We start from the raw sequence: 19707 nt of genomic DNA, 5'->3' as shown, positions 1-19707 counted from the left end.
CCTTTTATCATTAATTAACGGCAATAAATGTTACTGCTGCGTAACATATGTTATCTGTGGATGAAAATATATGAAGATGTATTAAATATGACGAGTTTATTAAGATACAATACTTATTTCCTTGCCAAGGTTAAAAATAGTTCCAAGGACAGTACTAGGCATTTGGAATAATTATACTGCATGTGTCCCCACCCTTCATACTCAAACTATCAGCTTCAGAAGGTGATAACGCCATTATGTTTGGTTGTATGTTACAGTGGAATTTAAGTGTCATCGCATTGAAGCAAAAAAAAAATAATAATAATAATTAGAGCTTCCAAACTGTGAACATGGCTGACCCTGTGTATTCAGGAGACTTTTTCCTGGATCCAGGCTTGGCAGTGAAACAAGAGCCACTGTCAATGGACACTAGCAGCTGTATGACAGCAAGCGTGCCCATTCCTCCAAGGAAAATGATGGATCTTTCGGAACTCAGAGATTTTGGTTTTGACTTTGTCGATGTGTCGTCATCACCATCGACATCTCACGACACTGGGTTAACAACGACAGCAACCCTGCAAGGAACGTCGGGTTTGTACCCATCCTTGTCGGGCACGTCGATATGGGGTGCACGGTTAAATGCAGAGAGTGAACTGAACAGAACTGATACATTCCGCATGGACGACGACGACATCTTCCAAGTCGACAAAGCCGACCTCATACAAGGCCCCACTCTGGCGGAGCTTAATGCGAACGACGAGAACTTGCTGGAGGACCTCAACTTCGACGACCTGCTGCTGCCCGAGGAGAACAGCTATTACATCAACGTGCCTACGCTGGCAACGCAACAGCGGCATGTGGGTGCCGCACCTCCAATGGTGCAGATCACCCACTCCAACAACAACAACAACAACACTAGCCAGAGCTCAAGCGTCTTCACGCCCTCGTCTTTTCCGCCTGCCAGCCTCGGCTTCTACAAGGACGCGTTCGCGGCATCAGCAAGTGTGCCATCAAGCCCCGTGGACCCGTTCATCGGAAAGAGCAGGGCAGCAGCACTGTCTCCCACGAGTCAGAACAGCTCGAGCTCATCGCTGCTACTGCACTCCGCAGCGTCGGTGACGCCGCCTCCCTTGGGGATGAGTCCTCTGCAACAGAAACACAGCACCCTGCATGAGTTGCTGCTCAAGAAGGAAGCATTCTCAGTATCGCCCGACCAGCAGCTTCTGGGGCAGTCCGTACCCGGCCCCACAGCTGCCGCTGCATCGCCAGGAGGGCATATTGGCCGGGGCACAGCTGCTACCAGCTCCAGCTCCAGGCTGTCGTCCTCCGCCCCCACACATCTCGGTCTGGAGCAGATCTGGCAGCGCCGCGAGCCACGTCAGCATCTGCTGTCCACCGGCTCACTTGCTGAGGCTGGCTCCACGTCGTCGCTCTCCACCGGTATGTATACTCACTTCCATTCACAAATTAATGTACTTTCTTCGTCTATACAATTCCGATGAATTAAATGTGATAACTTTGTAGGACAAAGAGACAAATTTCCGTAGCATAGTAGATTTTATAACCTGGCGCCATCAATTGATATCTAGGCCTACTTATAAACATCAAATAAAATTAACTGAAATATTTTAAAGTGAGTCCACCAAGTCACTTCATGGTTCAGTGGTAAGACATCTGACTACAAATTGAAAGGTTGTTGGGTCGAATCCGGGCAACTGCTCTTAAGTACCAGTAATTTGAAATTAAATATTTGTATTAAAATTAAATCTTCATTGTTCTTTATTTTTTAACACTTATATAATCACTGATTAACTTTGCAACTTCTTTATAGTGTTAACTTTTTAGGAATCTATCTGGCTGACTAGTTTCGAAGTGTTATCCTTCATTGTCCGAAACCTAGTGAACATCCTGCGCTATCTTCTGGTTTCCTGTTGTGGGGAGTGTTCATGATTGTGTCGAGAAGGGTGTGTGTTTTGAAATTGAGTTGAGCGTTCGGGATGTGCAGGGGAGTCCGTTTTTGTATGTTTGTAAATTTCATATTGTTCTAGAGTGTCACGTTTCTGGTTTTTTGGCTGGATGTGTAGTATTTTCATGTCGGTGTCTATGTTGTTGTAGTTGTGATTGAAGTTTGTGTTATGTTCTACAACGTAGGTTGAATTGCTCTGTAGTTTCGTTATGGCTGTGATATATTCTTAGTAACGTGTTTGAAATGAGCTTTCAGTCTTTCTAATGTTCAACAGTTGCAACAACTTCTACAGGCAGTAGAATAATTTTCTACGACTTGTACTGCCTGATGAAAATAAGAACCGGAAGTACAATTTTATATGAACAGTCTGTTCTCTGTTTTCATTTCCAACAGTTCATGGGTACTGAGCAGTTGTGAAAATCGAATCCACAAGGAGTGCCAAGATGAAAGAGCGAGGATATCTTGAGGCTGCTATGGAAATGATTGACGGACTTCTATATAGGTCTATGCAATGGATGGATGATGTGTTGTTACTATAGGTTCGTTCCAACAAGCGGTTCATGTACGGTTCCTGTACCATCTTATGCGCATGCGCTAGTTGAGCATCTGCTACTGGATTGAAACTGGACTGGACGCTGTTGGAACGCTTTTGTGGATTGTTATGTATTAAATCCAGAGATGCTATAACTGTGATCATTTTTGCTAAGAACGGGATGCTTAATTATTATCGTTTCGCAGCTAGTTCTAATTCCAGAAAATAGAATTTTGATCATTTTCTATAAAAAGATGACAAAAAATATGGAAGGCAAGAATTCTGCTAATTCAATATCTTGTACTGGGGGATTCTCATCTAAAAATAGTTCTTTTTTTAATTACTAATTTATGTACGTTATTTATTATACTTTTAATCAAAGCTACATGTTGAAATTGTAATTAACTATTTCAATACCCAAATAATTTCCATTCCCTTTCTTTTTGGCGAAAATTGAGATTAAATCTCTAGTTTTATTATTCGTCTGCACTGTCATTTTTCATCTTAACCTCATTGATGTGAACAGTCGATCATGTTTTTCTTGAGTATCCAGGAGACGTTGGTGAGCTTATGCGCATGCGCATCTCGCATACTCATCCGTACATGCCTCAATCCGCTGACTACTTCTGACCGTTCCGAACCCGTGTCAAAAGTTTGTTGGAACGCCCGACTGCAGTATTTGTTTCCGGTTCAGGACTGGTTTGGATTGTGTTGGAACACTTTTTCTGTACTGCGCATGCTCACGATAGTTACAGACGGTTCCTGACTGTTGTGGAACAAGCCTAATATCAACCTCATGTGGCATCCAAGAGATTACGCAAATGAAAAGATTTTTGCAAAAACCAAAGTGAAACATAATTCGAGGGCTCAATGTGAAACTAACGTAACTACAATCGATATTTTATTGACAACAAAACTACAATCGATATTTTATTGATAACAAAATTCTTAACAGGCAATACACTTAATTCACATTAACTCTACCATCATGTTTTGTAGTTACGAATTGTATTATATGCAATACTGTTCAAAACGAATTACGATTGTTTGTGACCAAGTAGAAGAAAGAATTATTGATTGATGTAAAAATCCAAAAATATCAATTTTTGCAGCTATGTCAGTTTCACATTAAGCCTTCGAATTGTTGTTTCAGTGCTTTGCATCTAGCAATGAAGCCATTAGCATTAGCATTAGTCTTCGAATTGTTCCAAGACCAAAATTGATTGCCAATACAATAAATAATACATGGGCATCAGTGATCAAATGCATCAAAATCCGAGATGGTATGTTATTGGTATTCAGGGGCATAAAGTGGTACTGGCCATCAATTACCTGGTTATCCGACATAGCCATTCAGATCAATTAGGTATTATATAATAAAACATGTAATAAGAGAATTTCTCAACTGGAGTTCAGGAAAGAAGTGGCTAATATGTAGTCTACCTGTGCTACCAAAGATTAGCCACTTTGCCAATATCATCACCACATAGTTGGGTATCAAATTCTGTCAAATACAATCGACTGGACAATTGTGTGCAACACACAGAACAAAAGAATGAGATGTGTCGGAATAGATACAAGTCGATTGTGAGAACACAGTGTTGGTTTGCATTGACTGTTTAATTTTATTGCCGCTAATTTTATTCTTACATTGTGAGCTGATCACTATTATAAATATACAATCTATGGGTAACTTTGAACATAAATTTATGCATAATTTATTAGATCTTCAAGTTATATTTGTTTACAAAATCATATTAGGTTCAGTTATTTACAGTTGTTAGAAACAGGGTCGTGGAAATCCTTAGCATTGCCATATGACAATAACAAAATTCTCAGAAAAAATTTTAAAATCTATTTTTCTTATTTCCTTAGGCTACATCTTCTAGGTAAGAGATAACGCCACAAAAATAGAAAAAGGAAGAGAGAGAGAGAGAGAGAGAGAGAGAGAGAGAGAGAGAGAGAAAAGAACAGTGCTAATGTGTGGGACCAAAGAAATCACTGAAGTCGCTTGAAAATCCAAATATGTGCACAGCAATTTTTTCACTTTCCACCAACTTCAACTCTTAGAATATGGATGCAATGTCAGAGAGATGCTGATCAGTGAAAGTAAATTTCTTCTTTGCAGTATAACCGGGGCTGTTTTTAATAGAACACGTGAGAATGATATTCCAGAACTTCATGATCAACGGTATAATTCTCAGAACAAAGATATCACTGATTGATTATTTAATTTCAAGTGTTTTTATTTTAATCACAAATAGTTCACTTAAGATATTTCTTTACTCATAATTTATTTTGGCAATTCCTTTTCACCTATGGAACACATGCTCCATGATATAATGGGCATTTGGTTCCAACACGAGAATGGGTGGGAAACTGCTTAATCAATATAGGGCGAAAACACAAGTCCTGTGACATATATTTTAGTGTAATATATTTCTATAAATTTTTGAAAGGGTTTTAATCACATTCTGAATTTTACTTTTATACCTTTTCAGCCATTCATAGATCTTTCTTATGGCAGAGGGAGTGGGATATCTTGAACATAATCTATCAGTAGATTCTTTCATACAAATTTCACTTGTGAATGTGCCAAAAAATTGCAAAAATAGCCCTTACTACAACTGCTCAGTGGGTCCGTGGTGCTAACCGGGATTCGAATCCTGTAGTGAATGCAGTTGCAACGACTTCTGCATTGGACAGTCTGGAAGATCATTTCAAACAGATTGCAAGGAACATATCATAAACGCCAATCACAACTACAGCAATATAGACACCGACCTGAAAATATTACACATCCAGCCAAGAAACCAGAAACTTGACATGTAGAACAGCGTGGAAAACTCGTATTGCAAATAGAGCAGTCTGCATTATGTGAAACACATTCTGAGGTAGGCCAAACATTATTTTTCTGACAGTTGATAGTTTGGCATATGTTATTATTATTATTATTATTATTATTATTATTAATATTATCTCAGCTAAGTATATCTTAATTTATATTTACTAAATGATAGTTGAAATGTAGCAAGACTATAACGATAATGTTCCAAAAACAATCTTGGGTTTAAGCAGTTTTTTTTTCTAATCGTTAGTATATAGATTTATATAGGCCTATAGGGTGATTCACAACTAATGACCCGTGTTTTAGGAATCAGCTCTATAGGCCATTTCGAGCTTAAAATGTCATATCACCATGAATCTGATTAAGGAGTTACAGCTGATTGAATCCTATGAAAGTGGCGGTGGCTTTGAGCAGAACTGAGAATTATTCATATATATGAAAATATCAATTCAAAATATTGTATTAATTATAAAATAAACATACCTCAGTTTGGAAGTAAATTTTCATTTATCCCTCCTTCCATTTCAGTGCACTTGGCTGCATGGATGTGAATGGTCCACGTAGCATTCCATACCTTGGCATGACTGTCTCTAATGAGCACAGCTGATAATCATCATACCCATATTCCTCTTCTCCCCCATACTTCACGTCACAGCTCAACCTGCCGTTTAGTTTACATTCCAATGTTTGTATTACGATGCAAGCAACTCCGAAGTCTGATTCACAATATGTTTGGATTTTTATGAATAACTTTCAATCTAATATGATATTTTATGACATTTTATGCTCAAAATGGCCTATAAAACTGATTCCTAAAGTGTGGTTCATTAGTTATGAATCATCCTATATTTATAACTTTGAGTTAGCAGTTTTTAGTTGGTTTTTTAACGACACTGTATCAACTACTAGGTTATTTAGCATTAATGGGATTGGTGATAGCGAGATGAAGCATAGATTACCAGACATTCAGCTTACGTTTGGGGAAAATCTCGGAAAAAACCTAACCAGCTAATCAGCCCAAGCGGGAATCGAACTCGCGTCCAAGCACCTTAACCGACTGAGCTGTGTCGGTGACTGAGTTAGCAGTTTCTTTAGACATTCAGCTAAGCATTTGGTAGATATAACTTGTGGTCCAAAGCTTCATGCCTGGACTCGCATTACAGAATGAGCACTGGTTTGAATCCCTCGTGGAGAAGGAATTTTCTCATGAAATTTTGGCCAGTGTATGGGGCCAGTGGCCACTCTGTATCGTGATGGATTTGGGGTGCTGGAGTAGATAACGAAATGCAGTTTTGAAAACCAGCTGTAACAGTTTTCTTCTAATGATTAACATGGAAGGATGAGTCCATTGTTGCCTAGTAGAGTGCATTGATGCTTCCTGCTTCTTGTAATTTTTTAGGCTTAGGATTACACAAAGACTATGTAACTTCAGTCTGAATGTAGCCTGACAAGTATTATGAGGCCGTAATATCCTCCTTTTACGTAACGTAATTTGAAGAAATAAATTAAACTTAGTGAATGTAAGTGAAAGCAAATATCTGAATTTGTTTTGCAGGTGGGGTGTTGAGCCCTGAATCTCACGACTTCTCACATGACGAAGGTTTTGATTCTGATGACGATAGTGACCACTACGAAGACTTTTCATCTGATGCAGGTTAGTGCATTGACTGGGACGTGCGTGTATACACTTGGTGCAATGGTGCAGACTCTAAGTTGCCTCCGTGTTACAGAGTCAGTAAGTGATGGAGAAACCAGCCAGTCAAAAGTGACGTCACTAACAAAGAAGGAGCGCTACTTCTGGCAATACAATGTGCAAGCCAAAGGGCCTAAAGGACAGCGTCTTGTCCTGAAGACACGTATTGAGGATCCCCATGTCCTGAACGAGGTGACAGATCCTGTCTTCAGTCCAGAATGCTCTGTGCGAGGGATAAAGCACAGGTATGCGTGGTAGCAAAGTCATTGCTCGAAGTAAGCCACTTTTTCCTTCTGGATTTCATACTAACATTTTTTATTCGTATAGACGTATGCCCTTATGTATTTATGTAGTGTTTTGATAAATTAAGAGTGTGTACAAAAGTTTGGTTACAATTAGACATAGTACCTTCAATAATTGTGCTGATTATTTCGTAAGAATACCATGTTGGTTATAATTCCTGTTGGCTTGTGCTTTCTTTTTCGTTATTATAGTGTTCCTGTTTTTTTAACTGAAAAATGGGAGAAATAAGGAGTAAAGGCTCCAACATAATTGTAAATAGTATAGCTTATTGAAGTTTGAATTAATAATAATAATAATAATAATAATAATAATAACAGGAAAAATAAAGAGTAAAGGCTCCAACATAATAGTAAATAGTAGGCCTATTACTTATTGAAGTTTGAATTCATAATATAGGAAAAATAAAGAGTAAAGGCTCCAACATAATAGTAAATAGTAGGCCTATTACTTATTGAAGTTTGAATTCATAATATAGGAAAAATAAAGAGTAAAGACTCCAACATAATAGTAAATAGTAGGCCTATTACTTATTGAAGTTTGAATTCATAATATAGGAAAAATAAAGAGTAAAGGCTCCAACATAATTGTAAACAGTATTACTTATTGAAGTTTGAATTCATAATATAGGAAAAATAAAGAGTAAAGGCTCCAACATAATAGTAAATAGTAGGCCTATTACTTATTGAAGTTTGAATTCATAATATAGGAAAAATAAAGAGTAAAGGCTCCAACATAATATTAAATAGTAGGCCTATTACTTATTGAAGTTTGAATTCATAATATAGGAAAAATAAAGAGTAAAGGCTCCAACATAATAGTAAATAGTAGGCCTATTACTTATTGAAGTTTGAATTCATAATATAGGAAAAATAAAGAGTAAAGGCTCCAACATAATTGTAATTTAAATTCATAATAATAGTAATAGTATCCGCCGAGTTAGCTCTGTGGTAGTGTGTCTGCCTCCAGACTAGTCGGCCCGGGTTCAATTACCGGTGGGGTCAGAAATTTTCATGCAATATTTCTACCTCAGGACTAAGAGAGACGGCGGTGCGCAACTTCTAATCACTAGATTGTGCACCAATATGCCTGGGTTAAATCCCAAATCTCTTCACAGTACATATGAAGAGAAGGCATATGTCACTGTTGATAGTGATTCGTCCATCAGACGGGGATGTTAAGCTTGGTGGCCCCCTTGGTGCTGTTCCGACAGGAGTAGGCTACGTGCCAGCACCAGGTTTCCCCTTCTCCCTTCCTCATCATCATCACTCATTCCAGACACTACACCTACAGATACACTCACTCTAGTACATGACATAACTCTTCACAGATACACATGTACAGTGTGGCCCACCGAAGTGGTGTACAACTAGAAAAATGGATCACAGTCCTGCCATCTTTCGCAATATACATAACCCGAATCACGTAAAGTGAAGTGGGTAGGTGGTGGTGGTGGTGGTGAACGATCGCAAGTTGAGCGCGGCTCAGACGTTGCAAGTAGAGAGGCATTGCCCTCAGGAAATACTACGGAAGGAGATTCAATCCAAGAAAGTGAAAATGCATAGGAGTGTACAACAGGAAATATTAGCAGGGGCGAAAGAATTAGTAGATCGGAACATAGGAGATCTAAATAATGAAGAAAGAACAAACAATAATGAATCAAGTGACTACAGACCGGAGATTGAAAGAGTTAAGATAAACATGGAGGGATACAGTGAGAAGGTGGAATTGCTGAGACAAGAAATAGAACAAATGAAGAGGAAATTAAGCAGTACAAAATAAGTCAAAGAAAAAAGACATTGTTATTCTTCGGAATAGAGGAAAAGGGACGTGAATTCGCAATAGAAACCGGGGAGGCAGTACGCTACGAGATCTTCAAACTGGAGGTGAGAGCAGAAGACGTCGAGGAGACTTAGAGAATCAGATTGGGATGTAAAAGGCCTATTGTGATAAGATTCTCAAATGTAGTAACCAAAGAAGAAATATTAAGGAACTTACACAGAGTGCGAGGAACAGGAATGAGAGTTGAAAAAGACCTGAGCTACGAGATCAGCTGTAAAAGGAAGCTACTACTCCCTTTCATGAAGGCGGCAAGAGCGAATGGTCACTTTGCAAAATTATATGGAGACAAATTAAAAATCAACGGGAAATTCTATGACGTAGAATTCTGTAAGGCAAATGAAGATCATCCAATATTTGGATTAAATACGAAGAAGCGAGAACATCAATATGCAAAAGAGCAGAGGAGATCTGAAGACACGAGGTCACAAGGTACGAATGGGCAAACTGATGGAATTACAATTGTGAGGAAGAAGAGTGGTCAAGAGATAAATAAAATGAAGCAACTGCAGTTATCACAGAAACTGGAAAGTAGGGAAATTGAAGAAAATCATTGTCATGGATTAATACTGACCAGCCCAACTAAATAGATGTCAAGCGAAGATCGGAATTCGAACTGGGACAAAATATACGTGACAGATGATGGACAGTCTGCTCAATCAGTAATTGTGGTGGAAAGTAACTATCATAACAAGACCTTTGACCAGGTACGTGTGGACGACAGAGAATCGGCTGAATTGCAGATTGCGCCGGAGGAAGCGAGACAGAACCAGGAAATGCTGGGATCAAGAATACAGAAGAAGAAAACATGTGTGAAGAAATCAGATAAGAGCGGCTTATGTACCACAAATTCAATGAAGTTTAGTGAAATGAGTAAAAATTCAAGTGATTTGGGAAGTGATTTAACCAGATTAGTGGGAAGGAAGGTCAATGCCGAGAGGAGAAGTGAAATTGTTCCTGTGAGTGCAAGAGCTGAAATGGTGAGAAGTGAAGTGAAGAAAACAAATGACGAGTTTATAACAGAAAATGTTGAAGTGGATGTTTCTGGTAAAGAGACGACTAAGGACTTAGTAAATAAATTGAAATATGAATTAGAAGAGTGTAATAGGAAGTTAGGTAAGACGATAGAGGTAATAAAAATAGGTGAGGAGTATGGTGGGGGAGGCTAGCTAGGATAGTGAAGTATAATATGCAGAAAATTAGTGAGATCTGAAAATGAAATGTACACAAGAAACAAACATAGTAACGAACATATTGGACATTGGTGTAATATGTTTAGTAACAAGTATTGTTAGAAACGGTGTGTGTTCGATATAAGTGTAGGCCTACTGAAAATCAAGAACAGAGTCGTAAAAGTGTAAATTTTGAATGATCAAAATGGGGTCTAAAGTTAAATTATAAGAGCGTCTACAAAAAGTATAATGTAATGAATGTAATTGTGGCACCGGGTACAAATTGTGAGGTCCACATTACATGGATGTAAGTGTTGACATCAAATATATATCATATCAATATTAATAATAATAATAATAATAATAATAGGAAAAATAAAGAATAAAGGCTCCAACATAATTGTAAATAGTGTTACTTATTGAAACTTAAATTATTATTAATAATAATAATAATAATAATAATAATATAAAAAAAAATTGTCATTTCTAGATCAGGTTTGTAAAGGAGCAGACAAATAATGTATTAATTGATTATGTAAGTCTGTGTATTTTAAATGTATAATTCTGTTTTTTTCTTCAGTGGTATTTGGAGCACTTGAAACAATAATAATATGTGACTTTGGGTGTGATTGCAGTGGGAAGGCAAGGAAAGGAGATGGAAACGACCTGACACCCAATCCCCGGAAACTGTGTAACATCGGCAAGGAATTGGACAAACTGGGCAGAATCATAAATGACATGACACCTGTGAGCGAGCTGCCCTTCAACATCCGGCCCAAGACACGCAAGGAGAAAAACAAGCTGGCATCCAGGTCAGTGCTGTCACATCTCACACGTCTTGCATGCTAGAGCACTTTCACTCTTCTCAGGAAATATTAGAATCTGCAATGCAGTGGATAGCGACATTCTACAATTCTGTTGAACAAGATACGGCAGCATTGAGAAATTAGTAAGTGGACTGCACAAGGAAACCTGAAAAATGATTACTTCCAGTACCACCACGATATTCCACATAGAATGGACATAACACAGCCTTATAAGAAATCAGAATGCCTACCAGAATAAATACAACTAGTAGCATTGGAAGCTATCCATAATTTGTGTCCAAAATTATGGCACAATGCTCTACAATGAGCAGGAAACGGATGTTATGTAATATATACCTGTTTAGAAGCTAAAGTCAATTACCAGTAAATTTTGTATTATTTTTGTGTATCACTATGTGTAGGTTGAAAAATGCTATTTTTATTTTTCATATTTTAGAGTTCAATACATATTATAATAATTTTCATTATACATTGCTTTCATTTTACGAGGAAACTTCCCATCATTCTGCTGCTGTCCTGATCACAGTGTGAGAAGCTAGTTCTACGAAACATCCTAACAGTTAGTTGGTTCTACCAAGGATCCAGGTTCGATCTCTGGCTTCAGAGCGAATTTTTCTCCTCTAATAGTAATTGTTACCATAACAGATAAATTCTGTAGGACCAAAAATTAATCTTTACATAGATTCTTCGCCTAACAGTGCATATACAGTGGAATCCTGGCCTACTAGTCACTCAGTTGAGTGTGCTTCTTGTATAATAATAATTTAATCTGGCAGAGTTAAGGCCATAAGGCCTTCTCTTACACCCAACAAGGATTAAAACTTGCTTACATAGTTGAACATACAACTGGATCGGATTTAAGTAATTACATACTGATACGATTTAGGTACATAATGACATCAAAAGAGGTAGTTACATAAAAATTTACTCGTAAAATAGAAATAAACCTAATGGAATACATATTAATGTTGTTAGAATCAAATACGAATCACACAAAAACAGAAGCCGATAATTCAATAAAAAATGTACACAGTAAAAATAATGGCAGTTGACTTAATATAATATGTCAACATTATGTCGAACATGGAGAAAGGCCACAAAGGGAAAAACACTAGAGGAGAGGGATTCGATCCGATGCTGTGGATTGAATGTTGGCGTAGCTCAGTGGTTAGAGCACTTGGTACATAGAACTAAGGACCTGGGTTCGATCCCTGGCGCTGGAGCGAATTTTTCTCTGTTAATAATAATTGTTACCATAAGAGATAAATTCTGTAGGACCAAAAATTAATCTTTACGTAGAATTTTTAAATATAGGCCTGCTGTATACTGTCTTTCACTATTATTTGTGTACATACAGTACAATAAGTAGGCCTAGTATATCTATAGCATATAACTAAACTAAAACCCTAGCATACCGTTTGGTAAATTAGTGATCTCTTGTGTGGATATTTAATAATAATAATAATAATAATAATAATAATAATAATAATAATAATAATACTTACTTGCTTTTAAGGAACCCGGAGGTTCATTGCCGCCCTCACATGAGCCCGCCATTGGTCCCTATCCTGAGCAAGATTAATCAAGTCTCTATCATCATATCCCACCTCCCTCAAATCCATTTTAATATTATCCTCCCATCTACATCTCGGCCTCCCCAAAGGTCTTTTTCCCTCCAGCCTCCCAACTAACACTCTTATATGCATTTCTGGATTCGCCCATACGTGCTACATGCCCTGCCCATCTCAAACGTCTGGATTTACTGTTCCTAATTATGTCAGGTGAAGAATACAATGCGTGCAGTTCTGTGTTGTGTAACTTTCTCCATTCTCCTGTAACTTCAGCCCTCTTAGCCCCAAATATCTTCCTAAGCACCTTATTATCAAACACCCTTAACCTACGAGGCGCATCCAGAAAGTAAGTTTCCCGATTTTTTTCCCTTGAAAGTAAACGTAATTAGCCGTGTCAATTGCGCATGCATAACAGATCTATGATGTATCAATCATATGCCAGCCGGACAGGTCCTGCCTGGTGCCAGTAGCGTGGCAGCAGTGGTCCGAAATGGAAGCTCTTATTCCTTCTCCCGCCGCCTGCGAGGTTCGGTCGGTGATAAAGTTCTTTAATGCACAAAGCATTGCGCCAATTGAAATTCATCAGCAGCTCTGTCAGGTCTATGGGCCGAACATCATGAGTAAGCAGATGATGCGTCGCTGGTGTAGGCAGTTTTCCGAAGGTCGTCAAAGTGTCCATGATGAAGAGCGCAGTGGGCGACCGTCCCTCATCAATGATGATCGTGTTGAGCCGGTGCGGCAGTGCATCATGGAGAACCGTCGCTTCACGATTACGGAGCTGAGCAGGCATTTTCCGCAGATATCGCGATCCTTGTTGCATGAGATTGTCACTAAGCACCTGCTGTTCAAAAAAGTGTGTGCCATATGGGTGCAGAAAAACCTGACACTCGAACACAAAATGCAACGTTTAGGAGCAGCACTGACATTTCTGCAACAGTATCACGATGACGGCGACGAGTTCCTCGACAGGATCGTCACGGGCGATGAGACTTGGATTTCGCACTTCACCCCGGAAACCAAGCAGCAGTCAATGCATTGGCAGCATAGTGGATCTCCGGTCAGGACGAAATCCAAACAGACGCTGTCGGTACGGAAAGTGATTTGCACGGTGTTCTGGGACAGGAAGGGCATTCTGCTCATTGACTTCCTTCCAAGAGGTGAAACAGTGAACACTGACCGTTACTGTGAAACACTGCGAAAATTGCGACGTGCCATTCAAAACAAGAGGCGTGGAATGCTTACTGCAGGTATTGTGCTCCTCCACGACAATGCTCGTCCACATACGGCTCGGTGCACAGCAGCTGTTTTGACGGAATTTGGCTGGGAGTTGTTTCATCATCCACCCTACAGTCCTGATCTTGCTCCCAGCGATTTTCACGTTTTCTTGCACCTCAAGAAATTCCTGTCCTCCGATGAGCGTTTTTGCAATGACGAGCTGAAGACTTCTGTCACAAGCTGGTTCCATTCACAGGTGGCAGAGTTCTACGACAGAGGGATACAAAAGTTGATCCCACGATATGACAAATGTCTCAATTCTGATGGTGGCTATGTTGAAAAATAGCTGAAACATTGCTGTACCTGTTGCCAATAAATGTTTTCCTGAAAGTGTGTGTCCTTTTTTTAAAAAAAAAAATAGGGAAACTTACTTTCTGGATGCGCCTCATATGTTCCTCTCTCAAAGTGAGAGTCCAAGTTTCACAACCATAAAGAACTGGTAATATAACTGTTTTATAAATTCTAACTTTCAGATTTTTTGACAACAGACAGGCTCAATCAACAACAGTGCTAAGCATAACAGATAGTTCTGTAGGACCAAAAAATTAACCTTTAAGTAGATCATTCGCCCAACAGTGCATATATATGTGGAGTCCCGGCCACCAAGTCACTCAAATGAGTGCGCTCCTTGTACGATGACAGTTGACTTGATATATATGTCGAACATGGAGTAAGCCTACTAAGGAAAAATACAAAGGAGGAAGATTCGATCCGGTGCTGTGGATTGGAGCGCCCAGTGCACAGAACTGGGGACCCAGCATCGGAGCGAATTTTTCTCCATTAGTAACTGATACTCCAGGAAGTAGACACTTTTTTGGGAACACGTGTTGCTTTGGCAAAAGAGTTGGGGATATAAGTCTTTAAAAGTGGCAGACATGCTAGGCATTGGGAACTTTGTTGCTTCTAATGGCTGGATAGATGCAGTACAGTACCTATTATTGGAACAGTACAGTACAGTGTGGATGAAGATATAGTTTCTCACTGGGCACGACCTGAAAGACATTTTCAATATCAACAAAACGGGTTTGTTTTTCAGTCCTTAACCCAACAGAACTCTGTTGCTGAAAGGTGGACCATGCCATGTAGGCAAGCATCATAAAGAGTGTCAAACAGTGATGTTGGGTAAATGCTGATGGAAGTGAGAAGCTACGTGGGAAAGCGAACAAATGTTAAAACCCTACCTTCAATGTATGAGGACAATGGTAAGGCATGGATGACATCTGAATTATTTTCTAAGCAGTTATATGCCTTCGATGCAAAAATTGTGTGAGTGTCTAATGCCTACCCACTTCACGGGTTCTGCATACTGCGGATAGATGGCAGGACTGTGACCCATTTTCAAATTGCACACCACTTTGGCGGGTCATGTTATGCATGATGTGTATCTGTGAAGAGTTATGTCGTGTACTAGGGTGAGTATATGTTAAGTGTTCATGTAAGTGTAGTGTAGGGACTGGGTGAGGATGATGATGAAGTTGAGGAAGGGAGAAGGGGAAACCCAGTGCCGGCACCTAGCCTGCTCCTGTCTAATAGCACCAAGAGGGTCGCCAGGCTTAACGGCCCCATCCAACGGATGAATCACTATCAACAGTGACATATGCCTTTCTTTCATATGCACTGCAGAGAGATTTGGGACTTAACCCAGGCATATTGGTGCACAATTTAGTGATTAGAAGTTGTGCATCGCCGTCTCTCCTATTCCCGAGGTAGAAATTTTACAAGAAAAATTTCTGACCCCGCTGGAAATCGAACCTGGGCCGGCTAGTCTGGAGGCAGACACGCTACCACAGAGCAAGTAGAGGCGCACAATAGGAAGATTCTGCTTATTATTGATCAGTGCTCTACCCAGCCTGAAACTTAGCATTTAAGGAATATTCAGTTGGAATTTTTGCCAGGCAATCTGCAGTCTTTGGATTTAGGCATTATTCATGCTTTCAAGGCAAATTACAGGAAGAGTCTGGTGCAGAGGGCTTTAACCTACATGGAGTGTGGCGAAAGACATTGTTTCGGTGTTATGCAAGACATTGAGGGATGTGAAGCAGTCGAGCATTATTAACTGCTTCCAAAAAGCTGACATCTTTTCAAAAAAGACTGAAGAAGGAGAGGAAGCAGGCTTACTTGAAAATGCAGACTGGGGAATTCTTCAGCCAGATGCAGCATTTTCAGATTTCATATCTGTAGATGATGATGTCTCGAATAGAGAAGAACAGAAATGATTGACAGTGTCAGTGGTGGGGAGCAGTTGCAGCTTTAGGAACTTTGCAGAAATATCTTTCTGATGACACTACTTTTGAGAATCTGTATGAACTCGAAAAACAAATAGAGCCATTGCAAAACAAAAATAAGAAACAAACCAAAATATCAGACTTCTTCACAAGAAAAAAAACTAGTAGAAAAATGTAAATTCATTCTGTGGGTGAGTTTGTATTGAATAAATAAATTATTGTACTTTTGTAATACCACTAAACTGTTTCTCTCAATTTACACTTTCCCACAAGTTACATAATTTTTTGCTGGTCCCTTGAAAAGTGTAAAAGAGGGGTTCTTCTGTAGTTATCTTTGTGGCAAATCAAAGACCGAATAACCTTGTCTATGAACAAGAATAATTAACAGAGACCTCTGAGAAAGTTTTATGCCTTAAATGATTAATCAAACAAATATGACTACTTTAATTACAAATGAAGGGTAGTTATACACAAAATAATTATTATTATTCAAGCTGGCTATGTGGTTCATTCCCTAAAACTGTAATCATATCACATCATGCGTGTTGCCTGTAGGTTATCTCCTTCCTCCCCCCCCCCCCGAACCCTTCCAGTTCCTTATTTCACCCCCCCCCCCCCATAGTTGTATATAAATTAATTCATACTGTTGTGCCCAAGGGCAGGTTTTGTCTTAATCTCTCCTATTATCCATGTACAGTACCTTAATGTTGTCTATCTTCTTCTGCCCGAAACTTTTCTTTTATCCACTATTCCTTCCAGTGTATCCTTCATTAGACAGTTTCTTCTTAGCCAGTGACCCATTCAATTTCTGTTTCTCTTCCTAATCAGTTTCAGCATTATTCTTCCTAGCACAGATTCACTAGTCTCTTACTCAGTTATTTTTCCAAAAGTTTGTAGAAGGTGCTTTTTTTTTTTCTATTAAAAGCTTTCACTTGTTCCACTGCCTCGTTTAGAATTCACAGATTTACTTTCTTTCTTTAGTTTTCTTCCGATAACTATAGTCTTTGTCTTGACTGGATTTATCTTCATCCCATGCTGCTCACAGTTGTCATTTAACTCCAGTAGCATGCCCCTTAGTATCATCTCCTTTTCTGCCAACAACGCCATATCATCAGCAAATCTTATGCACTTTCTTCTTCTTCTTCTTCTTCTTCTCCTATTACCCCTACCATGTTCTGAAAACAGTTCTTCACTATGTATATAGAGGTTAGAATTAAATATATGAAAGCTACAAGCATTGTTTCAAATTTTTTATTCACTTGATATATAATATTTTAAAATAACACTGTTAAATTGACAATAACACCGAAATCTGTAATTTTAAAACGAATTTAGCTTAAAAATAAAAACCACTTTCATGGGACTCTTAAGTTATATTCTTTCAAACTGCCACATTACAAGACGTGTTTTCACCCATTCTTACCACATGCTATTTAATTGTACGTGTTGATCTTTGCAGAGCATGTCGACTGAAGAAGAAAGCTCAGCATGAGGCCAATAAGCTGAAACTGTACGGTTTGGAACAAGAACACAGTGAGTTCAGAGAAAATGTAATAAATGTGATGAAATCAGCTTCCACATATTAATGCAAATAGGCATGTTTAAATATCTTGAACACACTTCACATAACTGTCTTAATCATCTGGCTTTTGTAGTTACAGTAGAACTCCGTTTTTAACATTCTCATTTTTAACACATAATCTCTTAAATCCCAGCCAAATTACCATAAGAAAAATGTTATTCATTCCCTCTTCTAAGGAAACCCGGTTTAAGGAAAATCCCACTTTTAAGAAATACTTTTCCCTGGACTCTGTGATAATGAAAAGCTCAAAATATCAACTCAATTTTCAGTAAACAATAGTACCAACATATTCGATAGCACATCTCAATTGATAGTAATGCGGTGGCATTATTCTTTATCATTCTTTGTGGTCTTGCTTGTACAGGGTGCGTCAGAAAGAAAGGATGGATTTCACATGGCAAGAAAATTGTAAGGATTCGTCAAATCAAAAATTTATTGTTATCAACATATTCACCAATACATGCAGTTTATTTATGGAAAACAACATAATCCATATGATGTCCTTGGCTTTCAATACAGGCATCGAGGCTTTTTCTGAAGTTCGCCATCACTTTCACAGTCATAGCTGGTGCAATTGCCACGATTTCTTCACGAATCGCCGTCTTCAGTTCACCCAGTATATGTGATCGATGTTTACAAACTTACGGCTTCAAATGGTCCCAAAGAAAGAAGTCGCAGGACGCGAGATCTTACCGTAGCCTCGGACAATCTCAGTGCAATAGCATGTTTGCGGGCTGATCTTTGAGGTGGCTGGAAAACCTAATGTCTCTCCACATTTGCAGGTGTACACGCGCTCCGTGTTCAGTCAGGTGATTTTTTCTTTAATGTTGAACCTGTGATACGAAATGAAGCCACCCACCGCAAAATTGTATTCCGAGTTGGAATCCTAGCGTGACGTCCGATGTCGAAATGACTCCTGAGTGGCGATCACAGACTCTTCATTTTTCAAAAATATCTCTACGATGAAAGCACGTTGTACGTCAGACCAGCACCATGTTCTCAACTAAAACTGCATTCTCTGGCTGACCCAATAGTCGTGGTCCCCCTCACTATATCCCTCCCCTCGCTGCATATCGATAGTTTGAAATCCATCAGTTCTTTCTGACGCACCCTTTATTACTTTCATAGAATGGTTGCTATGCTTGCTGTGAGTTGTGTGCATCCTGTTCCCAAGTTTTTTTATGCAACGTTGTAATGATGACTAAAGAGAGGAAATTAACTTTCGGACAGAAAGTGAAAATAATAAGGGATGTTGAAGCTAATACTCAAATAACAAACATATATGGCAAAAAAGCGTGGTTTGCCAACTACAGCATTATGTGGAATAATGAAGAAGAAAGAAGAAATTTTCAATACTGAGTTTCAGTGTGATTTGGATTCAACCAAATGAAAAAACATTCATGCTTCACCATTTGAAGAGGTTAGAAAATATTATAATTAAATTTATAGTAAATAATAAATCGAGGGCTGAGAATAACAAGGTTCTATCTAAAGATTTATAAATTTTACAGGAGAGCATTTTTAAATTTGTTTAGAAATAAAATGAAAATGGAAAACATTTTTAATGACCACTCTGGTCTGTCAGCTTCATGAGTTGTTTATGATTTTGTGAAGCTAAAATGTTGAGATGAATTAAAATTGTTGTTCTCAAATAGAACCTTGTGTCTCCAAATTGTTGTGTTTGCAGTTTCAATCTTATTTTCATTACCATATGAAACAAAAGGAATCAGTTATTTTTTTTTAAGAAAATTCCTCATTTAGATCTTTTAACCCTAAATTTTTATAAATGTACGAAAGGAGTAAGGTAATAAAATATAATAAATAATAATTTCTCACTTGGTTCCTATAAAGATTAACACAACTCATCTTTGCAAATAATTTTATTGGTCTAATTAAGA

General features: G+C 38.5%; 2 protein-coding genes across 2 annotated transcripts in view; one reads left to right on the top strand and one right to left on the bottom strand.

Moving 5' to 3' along the window:
• The window catches only part of Letm1 (Leucine zipper and EF-hand containing transmembrane protein 1), a 106848-nt gene that overhangs the window by 47856 nt on the left and 39285 nt on the right, over positions 1-19707 (bottom strand). The window lies entirely within an intron of this gene.
• The window catches only part of REPTOR (repressed by TOR), a 40381-nt gene that overhangs the window by 545 nt on the left and 20129 nt on the right, over positions 1-19707 (top strand). Inside the window, exons 2-6 of the mRNA XM_069848824.1 lie at positions 258-1419; positions 6881-6979; positions 7056-7263; positions 10965-11141; positions 17687-17760. Of these exons, the coding sequence (XP_069704925.1) occupies positions 330-1419; positions 6881-6979; positions 7056-7263; positions 10965-11141; positions 17687-17760 (1648 nt within the window). The 5' untranslated portion in view covers positions 258-329. The remainder of the gene's footprint in view (positions 1-257; positions 1420-6880; positions 6980-7055; positions 7264-10964; positions 11142-17686; positions 17761-19707) is intronic.

This window comes from Periplaneta americana, chromosome 15 (assembly GCF_040183065.1).
Source record: "Periplaneta americana isolate PAMFEO1 chromosome 15, P.americana_PAMFEO1_priV1, whole genome shotgun sequence".
NCBI classification, from domain to species: Eukaryota; Metazoa; Arthropoda; class Insecta; order Blattodea; family Blattidae; genus Periplaneta; species Periplaneta americana.
Note: the sequence above shows the minus strand (reverse complement) of the source record. Positions and strands in the feature narration are given on the sequence as shown.